The 24,210-nt window shown below is 38.9% G+C and overlaps 1 protein-coding gene across 5 annotated transcripts in view; it reads right to left on the reverse strand.

Moving 5' to 3' along the window:
- LOC127794495 (small RNA 2'-O-methyltransferase) overlaps positions 1-24,210 on the reverse strand; it is a 51,420-nt gene that overhangs the window by 11,301 nt on the left and 15,909 nt on the right. For 4 of the 5 annotated variants that reach the window (XM_052325640.1, XM_052325643.1, XM_052325641.1 and 1 more), the window contains 6 exons: positions 23,559-24,016; positions 21,499-21,723; positions 19,794-20,731; positions 18,911-19,062; positions 18,723-18,839; positions 5,937-6,074 (listed from right to left, as the gene is read on the reverse strand). In XM_052325640.1, coding sequence (XP_052181600.1) covers positions 5,937-6,074; positions 18,723-18,839; positions 18,911-19,062; positions 19,794-20,731; positions 21,499-21,723; positions 23,559-24,016 — 2,028 coding nt within the window. Of the gene's footprint in view, positions 1-5,936; positions 6,075-6,656; positions 6,808-18,722; positions 18,840-18,910; positions 19,063-19,793; positions 20,732-21,498; positions 21,724-23,558; positions 24,017-24,210 lie in introns of those variants that run through there. The other variant, XM_052325644.1, reaches the window with a different exon arrangement.

Here is a 24,210-nt window from a genome sequence, read left to right on the forward strand (position 1 = left end):
ACTGTAGGGCTCGCTCCGTAGTTTGCCACCATCTCCCCGCTTCTTCTTCTAACATAAATGTGGCACAATTTACCTTCTTCGCGTCACTGCATTGCAAGTGCCAAAGTAATTTCTCCATTTGCTTTATCCAATATTCAGCTATGCTGGTGTCATCACTTGCCTTTCCCTTAAATACAAACAGTTTTTGTCTTCTATACTGTTCTAACGTATTTGTTGTATGCCTTGTTGGTTCTTCCCTAGCCACGTAGGTCAAGAGGTTTTCCAAGACACTCTCCATCTTGTCCAGTCGTCCCTTATTAACAGTGGATTCCCCAGCTTGCCTATCACTCCCTATGTTATTGCTATCGTTGTGATTACAAGGATGTATCCTCATCTCTTCTGTTAGGAGTGCCGGAAATCATGTTTCCTCTTTGTCGGGTGGTTACCATCTGTAAGGGAAAAGATGAGATCACATGTCTAGGGAGAAATTTTCACTTCAAAAAGACATTTAATTGCAACACATGTCATCTTCCAAGTGTAATACATGAATCTCAAAATATCACTTGGAAAAATTTCATAATACAAGTGTTAAACAACGAGTGGGGGGGGGGGGGGGGGGGGGTTGTTTTACAACTATCTCTAGTTTATTTCTTTTCCCAGAGATCAATCGATTTCCAGACCCACGCATTATTCTCAGCCAGGTCCTCTAGATTCGATCATATCATCTTCCTCATCCAAACTTATTTCAATCATCGCATCCCTCTTCGATCTCATTAGGGTCCCAATCCTCCTCTTGATCTTCTTGAACATTGGAGTTTTCCTTTTCTTCTAAGACCTCCTAGTATATCTCCATTGCGTGTTAGCAAAGTTGTTCACAAAAGGTAAAGAACTCATAATTGCCTAGTTGCTGGACCCATTCAACAAGAGTCTTCCAATCTCCCTCAAGATGATTTATTAAGAAATCAACTTGGACATGTACTAGGTTTGACTGCTCATAACTACTCGGGGGTACATCTCCTATAATATCTTCAAGGGTAGCAGGGTCTCCGAAAAAATCCTCAATTACTAGTTCTCTTATTTCTAGCTGGTATGTCGAGTGTGCCACCCAAAATTGTTCGAGATAATTTCCTACCATTCTGTTATTCAAAATGATTTTCTCGGTTAGTATCTTCAACCAATAATTTCTAAGTCTCGAAATCATTACTCCATAAGTCTCCCAGTAGGGTTTTGCTCTAATACCAACTGTAACAACCCGCCTTCCCAAGGTGTGTCACTATTTCAATATTTTTGGATATATATATATTTTGTAACAACATTTCTAAATTTCCAAAATACCATATTTCATAAAAATCCAAAATCCCCTTAAACCTACTTAACATTCCAATTATTAAGCTGAGTAAGGTAAATTAAATACTTGCACAAGCAGAATTCAAACCTAAGTGGATATTATAATTGCAAATGAATTCAAACCATACAATATTATTCTCAATAAAAATTACAATATCCGGCACACAAATCAGCATATAATAACTGTAGCATGCCACCTATTATCAAGATTCTCACAACTTGTCCCAGTATGGGTGTAAGACTATTACATGACTACCAGTACAATCACATCTCAGCAATCTTCTTTCCTTTCCCACTGCTCGTCTCACTTGGAACGTTGAATACTCCAAGGATAAAGTCTAAATTAAAAGATGAATCTTCTAAATGAGGGTTTAAAATAAATTTTCGTGAATGTATGATGCACGGACATGAATCAACCAACACCCAAGAGTAGCTTTTGTTAGCATTCTAGCCCCGGCACGAAACCCTCGACAATCATCCCGACAATCACACGGCACAGGATACTTCTACGGTCATTCCGACAAAACTCACTTGCGAAAATGCAAGTCTTGGTACTAAGGCAACATCCCATCCCACCATGGTCAACATGGATGACACAATTATTGATATACCAATAATTTCATGCCCAATGCAATATCACAAAAACCAAAACAACATATAATGAACATGCATATGTATGGCAAGATGTACATAGATCACATAAATTTTAGCGAATCCCTCATGAAATTCATGCTCAAATTAGGTAAGTCATCTCACGTATATTTTTCAAAATAACCACTCACCTTGATCTTGCTGTTTAAGCTTCCTCGAAATTCACGCCCTGCCTCAAGACTCGTGGCCTGATATTTTTCTTGACCAAATTTCAAGAAAAATTAATAAAATTAAATTCTCCAATTTTTTGGAAGTTTCCTATAATTTTTCCTCTATTTTTCTTTTTTTTCTATTTTTTCTTACCTTCATGCGCCCGAAAGCTGATTGTCTTCTCTGACCTTCTTCTTACTGTCAACCACTGGTTTTGTTCTGATTTCTTGGTTTTTCTTCTCTCTTGCTTTATTCTTCATTCCGAACACGATGGGCTCACTGGTGGTTCGAAAATCCGATCAAAACACCCTCAAATCGGCCGATAACAGTGCATCTCCGACGATTCTTTCGATTGTCCGACGATGCTTGAAACACCCTCAAACCAACACAAAAATCCCTCAAACTCTCTAGAAATTCTCTCCCTCACTTGGAGAACAAAAGCTTTCTATCAATTTCCCTCCTCGAACGTCGATTAGACATGTTGCTGGCGGCCACAATGCAACCGTCGGCTGGTTGCAGTGTTCATACTGCATTTTGCATTTTGGCCCCTTAGCGCCTCTTTCACTTTTGCCTCTTGCCCTCAAGTCCTTAAGTTTCACAAATTATACTTTAGCCCATAACTTTAAAAAAATTACACTTTTGCCCCAATAAAAATTACACTTGAGTACACAAAAATTTTCAGGTATTACAAACAGAACTTTCAAGCCTAAGCAACTAAGAATGATCTCTATGGTGATACATAGCTACTAATTGATCATTTTGAATGCATTTTTTGGTAAATTTCACGCATCTAGTATTCACCCATACTGAAGAGCTTTCAAACCTAAACAACAATGTTAGGAAGATCTTTCTGGGTAATATACAGACAATTAATTGATCATAATTTGAATGGACTTCTCGATAAGGTTTACACATCTAATGTTTACCCAACTTCCAATTTGGATTTAGCTCTCAAACTCATTAATTTGCAACATATTAGATCCACATAAGAATAAGAATCTGAAATTAAAATTTTTGGATTTCAGTTCTAAGTGCCCCTCACATGGACATTCTCAACGTGAATCATTAGGCATTAGCCTTCATCAAGCGACGTCAGTGTTTTCACCAATTAAGGTGAAAAACAGTTTGATATTCAATGATGTAATCAATTATCACACCCTAGGGTTGGGCTAGGGTATGGAAAGGGAATTGAGAAGATTAAGAGATTGAGAGAGTAGAATTTGGAGGGAGAGTTCAGATGGAAGAGAGGGAAACAACAAGAAAGAGCGAGAATGTTTAAGAGAACGGGAGAGAAAGATAACAGAAAGTGAGAGAGAGATAACAGAAAATATTCAATTCATTTCACAACCTGCCTTCCCATCCTCTAGCTGTGGCTTATATATAGCCTAACAGCCTCCCACATGCACCCATGTGCAGTACAAACGATAAGCATAACTACCTATAGCTAAGGACAAATATCTATAACATAAAGGAAAAGAAAATTACAATTAGTGCCCTTGGAAAAGACATCAATGCACATACAAATATATATATATATATATATTTATATATAGTATATCTTCCTTAGTTGTATTTATGCATATAACTAGGTAGCTAAGAATACAGATTGATAAAGAGAGGAAATGCAATCCATCTTTTACACAACTAATAACATGCCTAGTAGGTAGAATCCATGTATAGATTCTTGACTTCTTGTTAATAATCCTACTTAAGACTTTTATTTTTCTAGTTTATTATATATATACACGCACATCTTTCTGGGTAATACTTTTATTTTTCTAGTTTATTATACATATATATATGTGCTGATTGTGGACTTTATGGCTTGAGAGAAATAAAGTGGTGTTCGACAATGTTTCTGTTCCTTCAGCTGATCGGTTCAGACTGACTATTACACATCTAGCTTATTGGATTCAGGCTCGGGATCCCTCTTTCCCATACTCCTGTTCATGTGAGTGTGGACCCATTGTGTTTCTGGCAGTAAAGGAGGTGGTTGGTCTCAGCTTCAGCTTCAGTTGTCAGCTTGGAGGTGGTTCTGTCTCCTTGAGAATGATTGTCTTTTGGTTATTCACAGCAGCTGAGGGTGGTTCCAGTTTCTTGCTCCTATTCTCTTCAGGATTGGGTGGCTGTTGACACTCTGTTCTGTCTTTAAGTTTCATTTGGTGGTGTAAGGGTGGTTTTGTTCTTTTGCGGGGTTGTTTATGTTGTTCATGTTCTCTCTTAAATTGATTAATAAATTCATATCTTCGTTCAAAAACATATATTTAATATAACCAGTGCTATCAATAAGAGAGTACCCTAGCACGGTGATCCAAATTAAAACTACTTTAACCCAACTGAAGATATTTTGAAAAATCACTTATTTGATAAACACCTCACCTTGACTCAAGCACAGGGCCACAACTCTTTTCAACTGCATGAGTCCTTCCGATCCATATTAAATGGCCATTTTTTTTAATAGGGCACACGTCCATGGTTACTTCACATGTTGCCTGGTGGTCTAAAGATTGCCACATTGAAGAGCAACTGATGAAGCTAGATTTTCACCTCTACTTGTATTTAGTTGTTTTGTTTCGAAGGCTAGTTTACTCACTCCACTCCTATGGTGGACAGTGAAGTGCAAAAAGATAAACAAGATTGCCCTTTCTTTCTTTCTTTTACTTTTAAGAATGCTTAAATCACCCTTACTCTTTCTTCAATTTCTTGCTCTCTTCTCTTTACCACCCATCATTTTCCACCACCTACCTCCTTAATTCTCTCCAGCCGGTTTACTTGTATTTTTTTACTAAACTTTTTTTATGTCCCCTAAGGAGGACTTGAACTCCATGCTTTTTTTAATAAGGAAAATGTAGTCTAACCCATCAGGTAAGCCCCTTCAGATTCAATATTGGATTAGTTAGATACATTTTACACCATTATTCTAATCCTTCACTTGATCTATGTGCATAAGCACATCCCTGTCTATTGTTCAGGCACCACTTTGCTGGTTTGTATTACTGTCTTCAAGGAATTAAGAGTATCATTCCTTAGGCAAATTAATGGCAACGTAGCATTATGTACTCTGGCATGAGGACAAGGCCTCTAAATTTGACAAAAACTTATCACTTAAACTACAGAGTGTCTTTACAGTAACAGAATGGAAGACAGCTTGATTTGGTAGGATCTTGTGTCTGTGGCTATGACATTGAATTGATGAAGAACAGTTTCAGACACATGGAACAAGCATTGGCCTTTGTCATAATCTCACTAAAAAATATTATTTGACCTTCAAGTCAAATTGCTTCCATACATCTACATATTCCCTTAGGCCTTCAAGCATCTACGAACAGGGTAGCTTGATTTATATGATGAAAATAAAAGGAACTATATATGGGCAAAGAATTGAAATTAAAAGGAACAATTACATAGGTTAACACTTAACAGAACCAGCCTCTTAAAAACCAAAATGTTATTTCCATTTAATTTTGTACCTCACTTTAGATGTATCCAGAAAGAATACCAGTGCATGCTTGCACAAACACACAATCAAACCATCTATGGTCATATATGGAAGATTAATAATTTAATACCAGTCCATGCTTGCACAAACGCACAAACAAACCATCTATGGTCATTACATATACCATCTGACTTTGGCTCTAAGGTTTTAGGATTAAAGGGACAGAAATTGCTGCACAAATGCCATCTCAAAACAAATCGTGACACAAAGCATACAGTTATAAGTAGGAAAAGGACAACTAAAATACGACATATATTTACTAAGACTGACCTCTAAAATGAAATCATGGATTAGAAGAAGAATTGCATACCTCCAAGCAAGTGCCAATATCAAAGCCATACAACCGAGAATCAAAAACAGTGATTGAACCATCATACAGCAGTGCAGTTCTAATACCCATAGTTGATGTAGTCGCATCAGTACTTCTACTTAGTTTTGAATGGAGTACCTGCTTTATTAGAGAATGAGTGAATGCCAGAAGATATAACCAGATTAAGCATAAAAAAATTGAAATGAGAAAAACAGGATTTATCAGAAAAGGCAAAATATAACTGGAAAAGATTGTTTGCTTAAATCATTAACAGTGAAACCCTTTATAAGCAACATTAGAAAAGATTCAATCTCACAGCTGTTACACTCCACAAGAAAAAAATATTTGTAGCAAAAGGCAAGCCATGACTTTCATTTGCTCATAAATGAACATGATAAGTATAAGGTAGTAGGATTCTTAAATTAATTTGAGTTTTGAATACATTAATAAGTTTTGGTTGTGATAACTGTATAAGCTTATCTTAGCATTTAGAACCTTATACGCTTAGATAGGTTGGTAAAATCTTACCCTGTCAGATGTTTTAATTTCTAGTTTTAAATATCAAAATTGTGAAGTTCAGGAATGTGTTTGGCAGGGCCATATAATAAGTATTTGTGCTCTGTTACAAGGAGAGATTGGATTTCTCTTTATGAATTTTACAAATAGAATGGATTGAGGGTGTCCCACCTGATATTTGAATGTTGCTCTGACTTGGTTCTTTTTCCAAGCTATTAAACTGGTGTGAAAGGAGACCATCCTGGTGCCCCTGACATCTTGGTCACGGGAGAATGAACACAGATGAATTATTGTAGCTTCTGAGAAGGCTCAGGAAAGCATGGAGAAGAAATTTTTAAGCTCAAGCAATTGCTATCTGCAATACATACCAATTAAACAATTTGTGACATTAACTTTTGGAGGCTGTGAATAATCAGGAAACTCAAGTTTCCAACAGGCAAGAAATATGTTATTTGACTAATCATTCCATTCAAGCTTAATATCCAAAGGTTGAGTTTCTTCCATGGTGGAGCTAACCACAAATAAGTATTATCATTCAGAGAAACTTTTTAAGTTTAATCAGATTAGTGAAACACAAATGGTTTGGCCAACATCAATCCACATGGAGAATGAAGTGATATGATAGTTTCAATGGTATGAAAAAATATAGGGAATCATTAACTGGGATTTGGCAAGAGCTATGAAGGTACTATGTACTCAATTTGGACCGATGTCTTTTGAAGATCAAGTTGTTGAGCTAACAAAGCTACATCATTAACTGGGACAAGTTTATGCATGCTCTGTGCACTCAATTGTCAGATCTTGAGAGATCTGACAGCAATTCTCGAGAATTCGTGAAGAATTCCAGAGGATTGAAGGAGGATAGATAGAAATGAGAGAGGGAGAGAGAGAATTGAGAGAGAGAGAGAGAGGGAGAGAGAAATGAGAGAGAAATCAGAATGAATTTGAATTCAATTTTCAGCATGCCTCATTACATGTAATCGGGTCCTTTATGTAGAGGATCCCGCAACCAAATGCTCCTGCCAAAAGGAAGCGTTATTTACATTGTTACCCCTTTTAGAATTAAGTACCCAACTCTCTAACCGCTTGCACAAGAAGGCCATGCCACTTGCATGGTACATTCTCCTTCTAAGTACTTATACCGTGACAAATTCCCCCCCGCTTGAGATGTTTCTTGTCCTCAAGAAATGCTGAGTAGGCTGGCTGCTCAGGGAAATTGCCTCAATAAGTCAGGCAAATATTCCTAAGTATTGTTGTCTTGATAGAGGTTAAACCACTTCACTAGCACTTGTATGATAGGAACTCCATGTTTGTACAAAACTCTTCTATCTAATATTGAGTTGGGTTCTGCTGTGACATCCAGTTCTCTCGACAATTGAGGTAGGCTGGAAGCCACCTGCTATGTCCCAATTGATCTCTTGAGTAAAGAGACGTGAAAGACCGGGTGAATCCTTGACTCCTCAGGTAATTCTAATTTATACACCACCCTCCCCACCTTAGCTTCAATTAGATAGGGTCCATAGTACTTGGGGCTCAATTTGGTTACTTGCCCTCGAGTAATGGTCTTGAGATGGGCTAGCTTGAGCTTCAAATAGACTTTCTCCCCCACATCAAACTCCCTTTCACTCCTCCTTCTATTTGCATACTGCTTCATGCGATTTTGAGCCAGAGCTAGCTCCTCTTTAAACTGTTGCAATACTCTCTACCTTTTCTCCAAATATGCCTCCACAGTTGCCATTGTAGTATGTTCCCCCACTGCCGGAAGAAGTGGGGGTTGGTAACCAAACAATGCTTCAAAGGGCAACCTCTTGATTGATGCATGGTGACTGAAGTTATACCACCATTGTGCAAGCGAAATCCATCTATGCCATCCCTTAGAATGCAAAAAACTTAAGCACCTTAGGTACCCTTCCACACAATGATTCACCCGTTCAGTCTGGCCATCCGTTTAGGGACATCTTCAGCTTTACTCCCAAGGATCTCATCAATTCCTGCCAGAATAAGCAGGTGAAGATCTTGTCCCTATCCGAGAATACTGAGTTGAGAATTCCATGCAGCTTCATAACTTGGTCCAAGAAAACCTTGGCCACTTCTTGGGCATAATAGGGAAGGGCTAAGCCAATAAAGTGTGCAAATTTGATGAACCTGTCCACCACTACCAAAATACAATCCTTCCCTTTAGACTTAGATAGGCCTTCAATAAAGTCCATGCTTATTCTTTCCCATGCCGATGCAGGAATCAATGGGGGTCGAGGGGCTATAATAAGCCTAGTGGGGCTATTGTTTCATGCTTCCAGTGATTGCAAGTGTCACAAGCTAACACATACTCATTCACACACCTCTTAAGTTGGGACCAAAAAAAGATCTGTTTCACCTTGTAATAGGTATTCTGAATTCCCAAGTGGCCTCCCAATGGTGATTCATGAAGGGAACTCAATATCTTCTTTTTCAGTGTCTCATTGCTTCCAATTACCAGTCTCCCTTTATATCTTATCACCCCATGATTCAGTGTATACCCGGGCTTGCTATTAGGATTCAAAATCAACTGCTCCCTTAACTCCTTCATTTTGCTATCTTCTTCATAACTATCCTTGACCTCTCGATACCAATCCAGCGTAATAACAATAAGGGCAACCGAATGTCCTTCCTAGGAGCACTTGGAAAGGATATCAGCAGCCACATTTTCTCTTCTTTCCTATATTGTATGGTGTAATCCAAACCCATAAGTTTGGCCATCCCCTTTGAAGGTGTGTATGGAGCTTCTATTGAAGTAGGAGCTTTAAACTGTCATGGTCAGTTCAAATGATGAACTACCCCCCTTCCAAATAGTGTCTCCTCTTTTCCACTGCCATCACCACAGCTAACAACTCTTTCTCATATATGCTAAGCCCCACATGCATAGGAGACTGGCTTATGGCTTCCCTTGCATTAGCACAACTCCTATCCCTGTACTACAAGCATCAGTCTCTAAGATGAAGTATTGAACTCAGGTAAACCCAACACCGGAGTCTTGCTCATGGCCTCCTTCAGCTGCCCAAAAGCTCTTTCTATCTCTGGCCCCCATTTGAATCCATCCTTCTTCAATAACTTCGTTAAAGGCCGGCTTATGAGGCCATAATTTTTCACAAATCTCCTGTAATAACTTGTCAACCCTAGGAAGCCCCTTAATGCTTTAATGTTAGCAGGTCTTGGCCAATTCACCATAACTGCCACCTTTCTCGAATCTGTGCCCACACCTACACTTGAGATGGCATGCCCCAAGTATTCCACCTGTTTCTGACCAAAGGCACATTTAGAATGCTTAATATTCAGTTGGCTGAACCTAAGAACCTTGAATGTAGTCCTTAAGTGCTATAGGAAGGACTGACTATATATGAAAATGTCATCAAAGAAAAATAGAATAAATTGGTGTAGGTAAGACTCAAAGACTTGGTTCATAAGTGATTGGAAAGTGGCTGGTGTAATACCCGAAATTTTATAAAACCACATTGTGTATAACTTTGTGTTTGAAAGACAGTTTACGAACCGAGGGTAAAAGCATAATTTCCCAAAAGTGCCAGGGCAAAGGTGAAATTTTCAAAAACATAGGAGGAAGGTTCAGGAGATCTCTTTTTTTGGGGGTGATTGAGGGAAATCCAAGAAAAAGGGGTTAAAATGCAAACATGGAAAACCTCGTGGACATAATGTAATTTTGGAAAATTAGGAACTAGGTGGTTAAAGTAATGGAATGGGAGTTAGTCAGAGATATGGCACACATCCCAAGACTAGCCAAGTGTCACCATCTTATTAGAAGCACATGGGATAGTAATAATTAGGCTCAAAAGTCAAGGTATACATGGCATGGTGTTATTCACCAAATGAGTTTATAAATATAGGTCTTGTGATGCAAGAACCATGAATCAAAGAAGAGGGGATAGATAGATCAGAAAGTGGGTAGAATTCTGGTAAGAGAAAGGGAGGAAGGTCGGTGGAAAACAAGAGGAAAAGCGGAAGCTGTCGGAAACTGCAACGCCGCCGAAGAATCAGCCATAACAGTCAAAAATAAACAAGGTAAGCTCGATTTTATTTCGTATTCCAGTAGAGGGGGAAGAGAGGAGCGTGTAGGAAAAAACGGGGGTCATAATGGAGTTAAAATGAAGGAGAAAAGCCCGAAAAATGGAAGTTGTGCAAGGCTGTAATGACGGCGCGCGCCGCCGCAGCCAGCGCGTGGCCCTCCTTGCTAGGGCGCATCCCTCACCCTTTTCACCTGAAATTTTCCAGTTTTACTCCTAAAATTAATTGGAACCTTTCTGTATACAAATATCTTGGAATTTATACCTTCAAACTGTATTACTGCAGCTAAAACTTGACCCAAAATGCTGTGAACAGTAACCCAACGAAGGTTAACAACCAAAGTGAGTGTTTTCCTGCACTTCCTTGCTTCATTTTGTACATTTATTGTATCACTTGTGCTTGGGTGTGGCTTACTTACATGACTTTTTCTTGAAAGCATGATTCTTTCCCTTTACATACGTCATACGAGGCGTTGTGGCAAGCTAGTGGCCGTCATGGGTGGCCCTATGGGGGCACATACTTGTGTTTGATGTGAGCATGACGTGCGCGAAGATGATTGCAACACCTTGGCATGGCTTCCACAAGAAGGGGATTTCACTTTGCATATGTGCATAACATACATGTTTACTTTCATTTATGGAACCACTTCACTTAGATATTTATTATCTAACTTGGGTTGATGCCCCTGAAACGTTTCACGTTCTAGGTATGTTTGACGTGTCAGGAACTAAGGAGGCAAGTGAGGCAAATGAAAAGGAAATTATGGACGCTTAATGTTTTTTTTTCTTTTATCTTGTGGCTTAATGTGTAGTCTTGTTTGAGTTGTAAATAAAGCATTGTATCAGTTGATGGTTGTACTACTTAATGTTAAACTTAAACACCACCTAAAAGAAAGGCTTATATGCGTTTATAATAGCCTAGGAAACCCTTTCAACTCTCTTGGCAGGTTTGATCCATAGCTTTCGTTGTTTGGGGTTTCCTAATACCCCTTAGGCAGTTATGTGTATGCCTTCCTGTGATATTTGAGCTGAGGGGGTGTTACAGCTGGGGCATTGGTGAGCCCAAATGGTATCACCAAGAACTCATAATGGCCATGATGGGTTCTAAAGGCCGTCTTGTGGATATCATCAGAGTTCATACAAATCTAATGATACCAGTGTTCTAAAACGCGCTAAGCGCTAGTCAGGCGCCAAGCGCCTAGGCGAGGCCTAGAAAAACTGTTATTTTTTAAATTAAAATTCATATTATCCCAAATACACATATAAATTAAACAAAGATTATGAAATATTAATATAGATTATTAAATTTAGAGTTTAGACTCTTGACTTTGTGAAACACAATTTATAGGCATTAGAAATAATAGAATCAAATAAAGACATAATAACAAAATACAACAATAACAAAATACTAACACTGGCGGAGGAAGAACAACGTAACAAAAACAAGCAACAAATTACAACCAGTAGCAACAGCAAGCAGCTACAACAAAAACACTCGGCGGAGGAAGAAGATCGAGAACCAGCAACGCAAGAGATGGTGGCGGCGTGCAAGCACGAGAGAGGCAACAGCAAGCAGCAACAACGCTGTTGCTGCTTACTGCTTACTGCTTACCAAAGGAGGCGCAGGGTGAGTGAGGAAGATGTGCGAGCAAGCACGAGAGAGGCGACGGTGTGCGAGCACGAGACAGCGACGACGGCAACTCTGCAACTGCAAGAGACGGTGGCAGCATGCGAGCACGAGAGAGGCGACGACGACGGCGACTTTGCAATAGATTGTAGGTGGTGATGCGTGCGCGAGAGAAGGGGTAACGGGTAAGGGGAAACAAAACCCTAATAAATTTATACTAATCCATTCACGTAGCCGATTAGGCCATAATTGGCCAGGCGGTTCACGCGACTAGGCGTCCGCCTTGGCCGCCTAGGCGCCGCCCGGTATCGATTAGCCGGGCTGGCACCTAAGGTGGCCGATTTGGCCATAATCAGGGCGACCAACGGCCGCCTAGCACCTTGGCGCCGCCTAGGCCGCGTTTTAGTTCACTGAATGATACCCTGAACGTAAGTCTAGTTTGGAGAAAACGGTAGCATTTTTCAATTCATCAAGCAAGTCTTCGATTATAGGGATGGGAACTTGTCCTTTATGGTCAAGGCGTTAAGTTGACGGTAGTCAACGCAAAAGTGCTATGAACCATCTTTTTTCTTAACAAGAAGGACAGCGGATGCGTAGGGACTTTGGCTAGGTCTGATTAAGGATTGTTGAAGCATTTCCTTAACCATTCTTTCAATTTCATTCTTCTGGTGAGGGGGATATCTGTAGGATCTGACATTAATTGGTTCTAAGTTAGGTTTAAGGTTGATTGAGTGGTCCAAGATTCCTTTGGGTGGTAGGGAGTGAGGCTCGACAAACAGGTCCTCATATTCAGCCAAGAGCATATTAAGACAATTCAAGTGATGTACCTCCCATTGGCTTTGCTCTGGAGTGAATATGGTCAACTGAAGCTCCCCTCCTAGCCCACTTTCTTCCTCTGTCTCCTCCATTGCTTGGATAGAAAACAGTTGAGCTACTTGAGCCCACTTGTGCTTGAATAACTTCTAGAGCTTCCTACCTATAATCATCTTGCAAGACCCCATCTCCTTGCTGCCCATGAGGGTCATCTCCTTCCCTTCCTTCTCAAAGGTTACTTCCATTATGTTAAAATCAAAACTGATAGGGCTAACTTGTTTCATCCAATCCACCCCCAACACCACGTCACAACCCCCTAGTTTAAGTAGTCTCATATTAGTCTCAAACAACTCTCCCTACATTTCCCAACAAAACCCTGTGCAACCTGACTTGCTTAGCACTTTGTTGTCATTGGTAATAGTCACTGTTAAGGGTTGGGTCCCTGTAAACCTACAATGGAGTTTCTTAGCAGTGCTCTCATCCAATAAACTGTGGGTGCTCCCACAATCAATTAAAATCATCAAATTGCCCTCCTACACCTTCCCTTCCACCTTGATGATCTTATTATTGATTAACCCCTTGAGAGCATATAATGAAATCTCTCTGTTATCGTCCCCTTCTAACTCCTCTGCTTCTTTTATTTCCTCTTCTTCGTCCATCATTCCATCTTCTCCTTCCAACGGGAGTAATTGCCTTTTGCATTGGTGCCCTGGATAATACCGATCACCACACTTAAATCACAGCCTGGCTTGCCTTCTTTGCTCTATTAATTTCCCGCTCTAACCTACTGAATGATTACCAGGTGCAACCACTGACATCCCTCTCTGCCCCGAGTTTATCCTCACCATTTCCTTACCATACCCCTTCACCATCTGTACTGCAAGCCCCATATTAGCTCCCTTACCCTACTGTCTTTGCTTCTTCATGATAGCTTCTATCATAATTTCCTGCAGCCTAGCATTCTCAATTGCTTGCACCACCAATTCCCGGTGAAGCATTTTGACCATAGGCCTGGATTCCTCATTTAACCCGCTCATGAAGCTAGAGACAAAATAGGTTTCAGAGAGGTGGGGGTTCAGGTTGACCATTATCGACCTTAACTCCTTAAACTAGGCTTGGTAAGCCTATACCCCTGCTTCTTGCCCTAGTTTATTGAATTCTTCCACCACATCCTTCCTATTTCTATCTCCAAACCTCTCACACAATTTGTCAACAAACTCCTCCCATGGACACTCTCCCTTAGTTTGCGACCATCCTTGATACCAAGCATCACCCGCATCATTAAGGTACGTGGCTGCCAATGCTACTCTATGTCCATCTAGCACGTTATACCAACCAACCATTCACTCACATCTCCTCACCCACCATCTAAGATTACTTCCATCAAACAGGGGAATCTCTAATTTAGGTATAGGGAATCCCGATTGATTGAATGTAACCAATCCTTCCCGCCTTTGATCCACTTCAGTGTCCTATTCTCTCCTCAGGGCAACCTCAATTTTAGAGGGCCCGACATTCCCATTCCTCATGCCATGACCAGTCAAAACCGATTCTATCCTATCTCTCGGGGGGAAATCAGGTGATAAGACTTACCTAATTTTGGTGTGTGAACATTACCATAAAATTCTGCAAATGATCCATGATCTGAGCTCCAACTTCATCTCTGATCCCATCCAATCTTCTCTCCAAGCCCCCTAGAGAGGTGCCCATCTTCTCATCCATCGCCATGATAGCTTCATGGTTGCGATTGGATCCAATATCCAACAATTCCACTCAGGCTTGTAGATCAGTAACTGTCGAGTGGAATTGTTGCACCTACAACTCCAGATTCTTCATTCGAGTCCCTTCCGCCATCGTTGCACCTACTGAATTTCCTTGGCCCGAGGCCTTGCTCTGATACCAAATTGTCAGATCTTGAGAGATATGACAGCAATTCTCGAGAATTTGTGAAGAATTCCAGACGATTGAAGAAGGACGAATAGAAATGAGAGAGAGAGAGAGAGAAATTAGAATGAATTTGAATTCAATTTTCAGCATGCCTCATTACATGTAATCGGGTCCTTTATATAGAGGATCCCACAACCAAATGCTCCTGCCAAAGGGGAGCATTATTTACATTGTTACCCCTTCTAGAATTAAGTACCCAACTCTCTAACTGCTTGCACGAGAAGGCCATGCCACTTGCACGGTACATTCTCCTTCTAAGTACTTGTACCATGACATCAATTTGGACCATTGTGTTTTGAAGATCAAGTTGGAGAGCTAACAAAGTTACAACAAACAATTCCACAAACTATATCAAAATTTGTGGAATTAGCAACCATAAAAGAGGACATCCTGGAGAATTTTATATTGATTTCATAGTGGGCTCAAGGGAAATGCCAGACCATGTGGAAAAATGTTCAAGACAACTACCAGGTAAGCCACTGGATTTAGTAATCTCAAAGAGAAAGGAACTTTTGCAGCATAGATGTCAACAATTTTGTAATTTCAAGACAATTGTGTTCTATTATCACTCTAAAAGACCTCCCAGCATATTGCCACCTATTTGTCACAAGCATGTAAGAATGGAAGATAAGAAAAAGATATGGAAACAAAAGTAACAAAGCAAGACATAGGCCTAGAAAGCAACAATAGTTTTTGCTTAAAGGAAATGACAATGACAAGATAAACAGGTGGCTAAGATAGATGCGAAAAGTAAAATTTGATTTTACTTAAAGAGAACTGACAACAGAAGATGAGATCAGCAACACTATACACATATCAAAAGAAGAATTACAAATCCCAGTTCACACTCTGCTTCAGACCAATCAATTTCTGAGCTTTGACGTGGTGCAAACTATAGTCATTCTGATTATTCTGGCAACACAAAACTTTCCTTTGCTCAGCAATAGCCAAAAGAGTATGTTGCAAGATTTATAAACTTAACTATCTCATTCTTATGGGAATATACTTAATTCAGAATGTGACATAATTTCAAATTGGTTATGCAACACTCTTGAGTATGGAACTGAGGCAGGTTTCTTCCTTTAGTGATTCAGGATGGTGCATATGGAAAATTGGTGGGACTTCCAGTATGGAATGGTTGTCCAATTCCCATCCTTGAGGACAAGTTTCCTATCAAATGGAATGGAATCACAGAATGATATGCATATGTGTTGTATGAACTTAAGTAGGTGAGTTGATGAAGATGGAAGTATATGTTCACAGATGAGTACATAATGCAAGAAGGCTGTTAAAATGCAAAGGTGCAGAAAAAAAAAATTGTGACAAAAGGTTTGTGTTGGTGTGGCCATTGAGAGGCTTAGTAAAAGCTACCGTTTATCCATAACCTTCAGGTGGTTACAGTAGCTCCATGCTGCCTTCTATTTGGTTCGGAACAGAGAGACATGTAAAAGTTGGGCAGATGACTAGACAGACTTCAATGCTTTTGAGGAGAATTTAAATTTTGATTAGGTGATAGATTAGACAGATAATTAAATGCATAGAATTAATTCACATGGGGGCCAAGATTCACTAGGTCTAAAGGGGCAAATCCTGTCTTTAGGAGCAACAAACTTACTATTTGTTAATTTGGGCAGGAATCGGGTAAAGCTAATAGGCTAGTGGGGCAGAATAACTGAAGATTTATTATGCAAGTTTGGGCCCCAAGTTGGGACTGAGCAAACCATGATGTCTTATGCAAACAGGCTTCTTAGAGGTTTCAACTGTAAGAGCCTATTTGAGCTCTTCTCTTAAATTATTGCCCTAGATTGTGATTTAGAGGACAAGGACCTGGTGAAGGAAGAGGCAAATCTTGACAGTGGATTCAAGACAAGGAGATACATGATCAAAATGGTTTGGTGGTTCTAGAGAGGAACCCAGGATGGGCTTAATCTGCACAGAACCAAGGTGTGAAGAGAAAGGTAGGATGTTTTTATAAAGGTCTGTTAGTGTGTGGAGCCTAATTATCACCTTGACACATATTATCCCTACGCAGAGTCAGTACACGGATCGACCTTGGCAAAATTTTTATATGCAATTTTATAATAAGGGCAATTTTGGGTTTTCACATGTATTTTCGTTGCCCTAATTTTGCTTATATTAGGGTGGTTATTAGAGAGCATTGGTGTGTGTTCTTGTAATCTCCAATTTAATTATAGTGAAAAACTTGCAACGACAACAGTGAACGTAGCTCTCACATTGAGAGTGAACCTCTAAATCTCATGTGTTCTTCATGCTTGCTTTGATTATTTCTCTTCTATCATTTAGGATTAGGACTTTAATCCTAACAAGGTCATTGTTGAGGTATGGATTATCTGGCAGCGCATGAAGGAGATAGTAAAATGGAGGGCATTTTTGGTTCATGAGTCCAAGGAGTGGCAATGAACTATTAAGAGGACTAAAGTGCTTCCTAAATTTCTTACAATTGCATATGAGGGATTTGATAGCAATGGTAAGGTTATTTCCTTGTGACGAGAAGGTCATGGGTTCAAGTTATAAAATTATCTCTTTGCAAAAAGAAGGGCGGGGAAGGGAGGAAGGTTGCATACAAATATGACCCTTGCAAAGCAAAGAGCTTCATGCATTAGGGACGCCCTTTGGAAGTAAACACACCCCTTTTGGATTCCTATTTACAACCGATCCCAAGTTGAACAAAGGAGGAGGGTTAAGTTAGGTAGCCACAACCAGTGTAGCACTTACCAGATCAAACAAGTATGGATCGATCATCCAAAAAGATAGGGTGATTAATGAGGACGTTATCCATAGAATTGAGGCAGGATGGTTAAAATGAAAAAGTTTATCCAGCATTTTTATGTGATAATAAGATTCTATGGAAGCTAAAAGAAAGTATTTTATATGGCACAAAATGTGAGGTAGTAAAGCACAAAAATGTGTAAAATATGAGCGGAACAGAACTGAGGATGTTACAATATGCATGACCATACAAAAAAACATAAAATTAAAAATGAAATTATTCATAATAAGGTTAGAGTGACTTCTATTGAAGATAAGATGCATAAGTTACAAATAAGATGGTTTAGTCATATGAGAAGAAGACTAATAGCGGTTCTGGTGAAGAGAGTGGATGGAATGGAAGAAGTCTTTAGCAAAAGAGGTAAAGAAGACTGAGAAAAACTTGGGGAAAGAATCTTAGGTACCATATGAGTTATAAGGGTCCTATAGAAGATAGGGCCTTATAGAAGATAAGGCCATAAAAAGAATAATTAGCAAACTAGAATTCATGTAGTGAATGCCACAACGGGATTAAGGCTTCTATATGTTGTTGTTGCAAAACTTCTTAGGAACAACTTGGGTATGATAAATGTAATACACATTTCTGCCCAGTTTTAATGATCAACCAATATATCTTTGGAAAATCTAGCAATTGTCTGAATATAGGGCTTTCCTTTCATGTTGTCTTCCAAGCCTTGTCACAACACCACTTTATAACTATAATCACCAGGTCATTAATTCCCTAACAGATTTACACCATAAATTCATGTTACCAAATAACAGCTTCTTCACCTATCCTATGTCCCAAGCAAAATTTAAAAAAAAAAAAAGCTTGGCTTATACCAAAGTCATGACTGAGGAGGTAAAACCAATGTTTTACAAGCCTCAAATTAAATTCACGGATATCATTAACGAGAGTACTAAATTTTTTCTTCAGTTCTCACTTCTCATAGATGAAAAAAGAAAAAAAGGAAAAATTTGACAACTAATTAAAGCAATCAAGAACTAATTCAAGAAGATGTATATCCACCCCAATGAAGTGGCAATATATAAATGTTCAACCTTTGCTGCTCGAGCAAGACCCTTCTGTGAAATATCAACCCCAATAATTTTCTCCAGAGAAGTTGGATAATCTAACAAAGATTCCAGTAAACTTCCAGATCCACATCCAAAATCAACCTGCAAGAAAAAATCCAACATTAAACCTTGATAGTAACTTCAGAAGCCATCATAAAGGATAAGAGACAAACCAAAGAAGTGGCACAATATTCTTTAATATGTTGCAATGCATATTCTACACGCTGCTTTGATAAAGGGGGGCTGAATCGAGCCTGCTCCATTCTATCCTCCATAGGTTCTGTCACTCGCAACAGAAGTATGGAGCACTCTAAGTTGCACCCTCCTGCCCAAAAATGGAAGAGAACAAAATGAAAGAGCAGATATGTGGTCAAGTCAACAAATAATCACTACCAAATAAACCCAGGGTTAATATGAAGAAAGCCAAACAAAAGAAAGGAGCATTGTTAGATCCATTGCCTGCTACAAGAATAATTTAACTAGCTGAACTTTTGCTTCCTAGAAGTTCATTACACGACTGAAGTTGCAAAATAAGAAGCATTTGTCATTGACTCCTCATCACACCTCCAATTGATGTCTTACCATTACATTTTCTCTTAAATCTCCTAGTGGTTCCAACCATTTGACAGCCATAAGAAAATCAAATGGTTGAGAGGTAATGCCCAAGGAATAGAAAAGGTTAGTTTCAGATCATGGAGAAAAAATAGAACAGGAAAAAGAAAATACCACATATCTGCTCACAACCAAGCTCACTGGGACACACAACCAATTTTGTCATGCTCCCTCACTTCTTAAAACGGGGAAGATCTTCCACATACCACAAATTCACCTCCACATTTATCCACATAATATCCTTCCAGATTGTTACATCAAATTCTAACTGTACTACACACAATGCATATTGGAAAAAAATTTACACAGCTCAACTTGGAATGACGGGAGCCAACAATTTAAATAATAGGTGAGCTGGAATTTTTACCATTCCAAAGGCACAGCTAGCTGACAGATGCAATACAACATTATGAAATCAACATCATAGGAGCGATTTTTACTTACCTGAAGTTAATAATGGAAGTATTATTGATGTGTCACGAGCTGAAGCTAATATCCATTCTTGAGGAGGCAAGTTCATATAAAACTTTGCAGACTGGTGCTCAGACATCTGAGTCACAACTCCTTCAACGCACAACATGACAGAACCAGTCCCTATCTCAAACTCAAATTCTTCACTGCTTTCAATGAGTTCTTTCATATATTCTGTTTCTTTTACCAAGCAAATGCTATAGATTATACATACTAAAGCCCCATTAGATGGAGAGACTTCAGAATCAGGACCTTCAATGATTATAGGGCACCCTCCATCTCCCACCATTCCATTTAGCTGATTCATATAATCTGAGCCTATTAGTCTGCTTTCTTGAGTCCCAATGCTCTGCCAAAATTTATTCACAGATTTACACAGGGAAAATTTTCTATAGAATTGCTGGTGATGGAATTGGACATCGAGAACATCTCCAAAAGACATCAGATCTTCCAAAGGTATATCAGGTTTCCTAAAATATTTGTCCAACCATGAGAGAATTTTCCATGCAGCATTCTGGATGGCAGCATTCTGCTTCTTAAAAGATTCTTTTGGTGAACACTCAATAATCAAATCCTGACTCTTAGAGAATATTTTTACTCCACATCTAAATGTTGCTCTGGATACTTGTTTACTACCACCAACAGCATTACCACATGCATTCATTTTTTCATTCCCTGGATCAGTGACCTTCAAATTGTGCGATTCAGGTGATATTGGCGATTCTAGGGGATTACTTACCACAGAAAAAACATGTTCAAATAAATGGTGCTGGCGACAGAATGTACAAATCAAATTCCAAAATGAACCCTTCCAATTGGTACGTGCCGTAAAGGTTCCAGGCAACTCTGCTGTGAGTATTGCCTCTCTGGACAACTTGTAAGCTCCACTTGGTGTCATATTAATAAGTACCCTGTAAAAAGAGGTGCTACAACAATTAAATAGTGAATATTTGGAGCTAATTAATGACTAAAAGATCCATATATTGAATCATCACCAAGATAATATAACATTCACCATACCTAGATCTCAAACTAAAAGTTGGGATGTCAGAAAATGTAAAACACAGTAAAATTACTTTGACACTAATTCTTTAATGTAAAAACTGCAGTATATCAAATTTATGGAAAGACTTTTTATTACTATGTGATTACAGCTATTCCTTGCCCCAACATGACACTTTATCCTTGACAAATGAACCAAAAAAATTTATTGGTACTGCAAAGGAAGCATTGCAACCCTCCCTCCCCCCCTAAACCCAATTTTGCGCTTTTTTCTGTCAACATACTTCCAAGAACTTCTGAAGTTCACCATCGATAACAAATTAACTGACAGAAGTTTCACTACAGAGCAAAAGGTCCGCATCCATGTCAAAAGGCCTTAAATCCAATCTTTTAATTTGACTTCTAGAGTCAAGACATCTATTACAAGATAGAAAATAAAAGGAAATTCCCATGAAGAAAGGATCAGAAAGGAAATATAACTATGGCAATCCACATTATGCCATAATACAAATTTATTTTTCATTCAATATGATTGGATTGCAAACTCTGAGCCAAGACAGTTCTTGAGAACAAAAAATGCAAATGATTTAAACTAACAATCATCCAAGCATTTATGCGGAAATGAAAAAAGTGGAGGATGCATATGGAGGAATGAAATAATGTGATAGCCAGAAACCTGTAATATGTGCCCAAGGAAACATCATCATAGAAGAGGTCAGTAGGCTTCCATGTGTATCCAATGGAAGCCAGAATTGCATCACCATCTATAAGATGGCCAGATAAGTAACTTGCTCTTGCATTCAAAAACCCTTTGGAACAAACAGCTTCTAATGATGGATCCAGATGTGAATTGGAAGCACAGAAGTACAATCTCATCTCAGAGGAAGCTTTACCAATAGTCCTGTAAAAAGAAAAGTGGGTAATGAGCAGATTTTAATGGCAACAATTTTCGTAACAAAAAGAAAAGAAAACAACCTACTAGGAATGGTAATTCAACTTGGATCTTCAGGGTCTCCACTCCACCCCCATCCTAATGTATAACTTTAAATGAATCTAAGTGGGTTAGAAAAGTTTGGCCAAAAATGTATGAACATGATTTATAGTCCAGCTTGGCATGGGTTCAGAGGTTCCCCCCCCAACCCCCCCCCCCCCCCAAATCCCTGCCCAGCCCACAGTGCGCACCTACAACAAAGTAATGATTTACCATACAAAAGAAACCTGTTAATCTACTAAATGTTCCATTAAATACAGAAATTATATGCCTTCTATGATTTCCCTCTTCTCATCTCTCTCACGTGCAGCCTATGCTATTAATCTTAGGCCCATAGCTATTATTACTTGCTTTCCTCCTCAAGCATCATGGTAATCTTCAACTTGAATCACCATTGCTATGATAGTTTGTGATAATTGCCATCTACTTATACAATCCCAAACTTTCTGTGTCTATTTCTTATTGTGTTTTAAAGATTCAGAAGGGATGAATAAACAAAATGTTCAGAATATGTGCACACTATTATATTTTCTAGTAACAACATACTAAGCCTCAATCCCACTAGGTGGGGTCAGCTTAATACTTTCTAGTAATTTCTAAATATTTAAAGAATGATGCTCGAGCAGTGGTGGATCCACGTGTGAGCTTCCCTGGGCTTCAGCCCACAATTAAAATTAATTTTTTAATGTAAAAATAATAATTTTTAATAATAACCTAGTCAAAAAAAAAATTTACAGCCCACCCCAAAATCTTTGATGTGCAGTTTTACACCTCAAAAAAATATTTCAGCCTCCCCCTACACAAATTTCTGGATCCGCCCCTGTGCTTGAGGTTGATTCTTTGGGTATTTGTATTTCCACTAATATGTTATACTTGTGAGTACTATTGTGGTAGCAGATTTATAAAATCGTGTGGATGATTGACTTTGAGATGCAGTGGAGTTCAAAAAACTACTCAGGAAAAGTTTGGGCCTTGGATCAGAGTGAGATAAAGGTGGCTTCTCTACACGCCAAGTCAGGGTTGTCATGCGTTCAGGGGCACATGATGGAAATGCTGCTATCCTGAATCCTCCAAGTTTCTGAAGATATTAGGCTCCAGACTGAGGCTTGACAGTAACCACAGGCACTGCAATCCCAAATCTACCAGTTCCATCACTCGATAATTTCTTCCATGCTTTGCATGAACAACAAAGAAAAAACATTATTGCTGTTAAAAGGAATTCTAAGCCATCCACTCCAATACAGGAGTTCTTACTTTATCTTTTAAAACAAGACACTCTAGATAGAGATAACCATGCCTGATTGCAACTGTTTCCATATTACAAGCATGATAGAAGTAAATAAAATGGTCCGCAGAGTCTTGTGAAGATGTGAAATTAACAGCCATATGATGAGTGAGTTAAATGTTGACAACTAGATTCAACTATGTAGACGAAAAAAATTAATGTACTTCTCAAAATAGACAATAATTGTCTTAATGTATTCTCAAAATATCTTAAGTGTCTACAGAATAATTAACACTGGATCATCTTCATTTCCATATAGGACAAGTAAAAAGCTCATCGATGGCATACTGAAGGATCCAGTTAAATTAGGGATACGGTTTTATCATTTAGTTGTTAAATGAGTGCCCCAGTTTGAGATTCACATATTAACATGATTTGAGACTAAGAATAACAAGATATGTAAAATCAAATGAAAGGAAATTAAAGAATAAGAATCCACAGGACCATAGATTTTGATTACCTGGAAATCATAACCTTAAAAGCATCAGTTAATCCAAGTTCTCGAGCAATGACATCCAGGTAATAACCTTCTGAGGGAAAATTAAGAGTCAATGGTTCAACAGTCTTTTCAACCAAGTATGGGATCCGTACCACTTCAACCCAGATACTTTCCTGCAAGCTTGACTCTTTGTTAACTACAGACTGTATAATCTCAGGAGGGTATGGCTTTTCCCTCCGCATTGAAAGCTGTTCTTCAGAAGTAGAGACAGAACCAGATAATCTTGGAGCTGCCCTTAGTATAAGTGAGATAATCAATAGAGGATTTGATTCGACCTTTGGATTTATGCTTTTACATAAATTACTAATCTTTGTATCACAGATAGCAAAGACAGAAATTGGAATTAAGCCATTCAGCTGACCCTCTCTCCGCAAAGCCGCTCTGAAGTGACCACTCAGGGGATGATGAGATAAAAGGAACTGCAATAATGTGACAGAAAAGAAAGCAAAGCACTGTTAATCAAGATCAATGTCCATAAAAACTAATGAAGAATAAGGCACTTAGTACGTACCAAGGCTAAATAAAAATGCATTATCCATCAGACAGAAGAATGCAAATTCAATACACAATGGGTAATCTATTAACTCCTTAACTAGTCAATGAATGGCAGCCT

This window comes from Diospyros lotus, chromosome 2 (genome assembly GCF_014633365.1).
Source record: "Diospyros lotus cultivar Yz01 chromosome 2, ASM1463336v1, whole genome shotgun sequence".
Lineage (NCBI taxonomy): Eukaryota > Viridiplantae > Streptophyta > Magnoliopsida > Ericales > Ebenaceae > Diospyros > Diospyros lotus.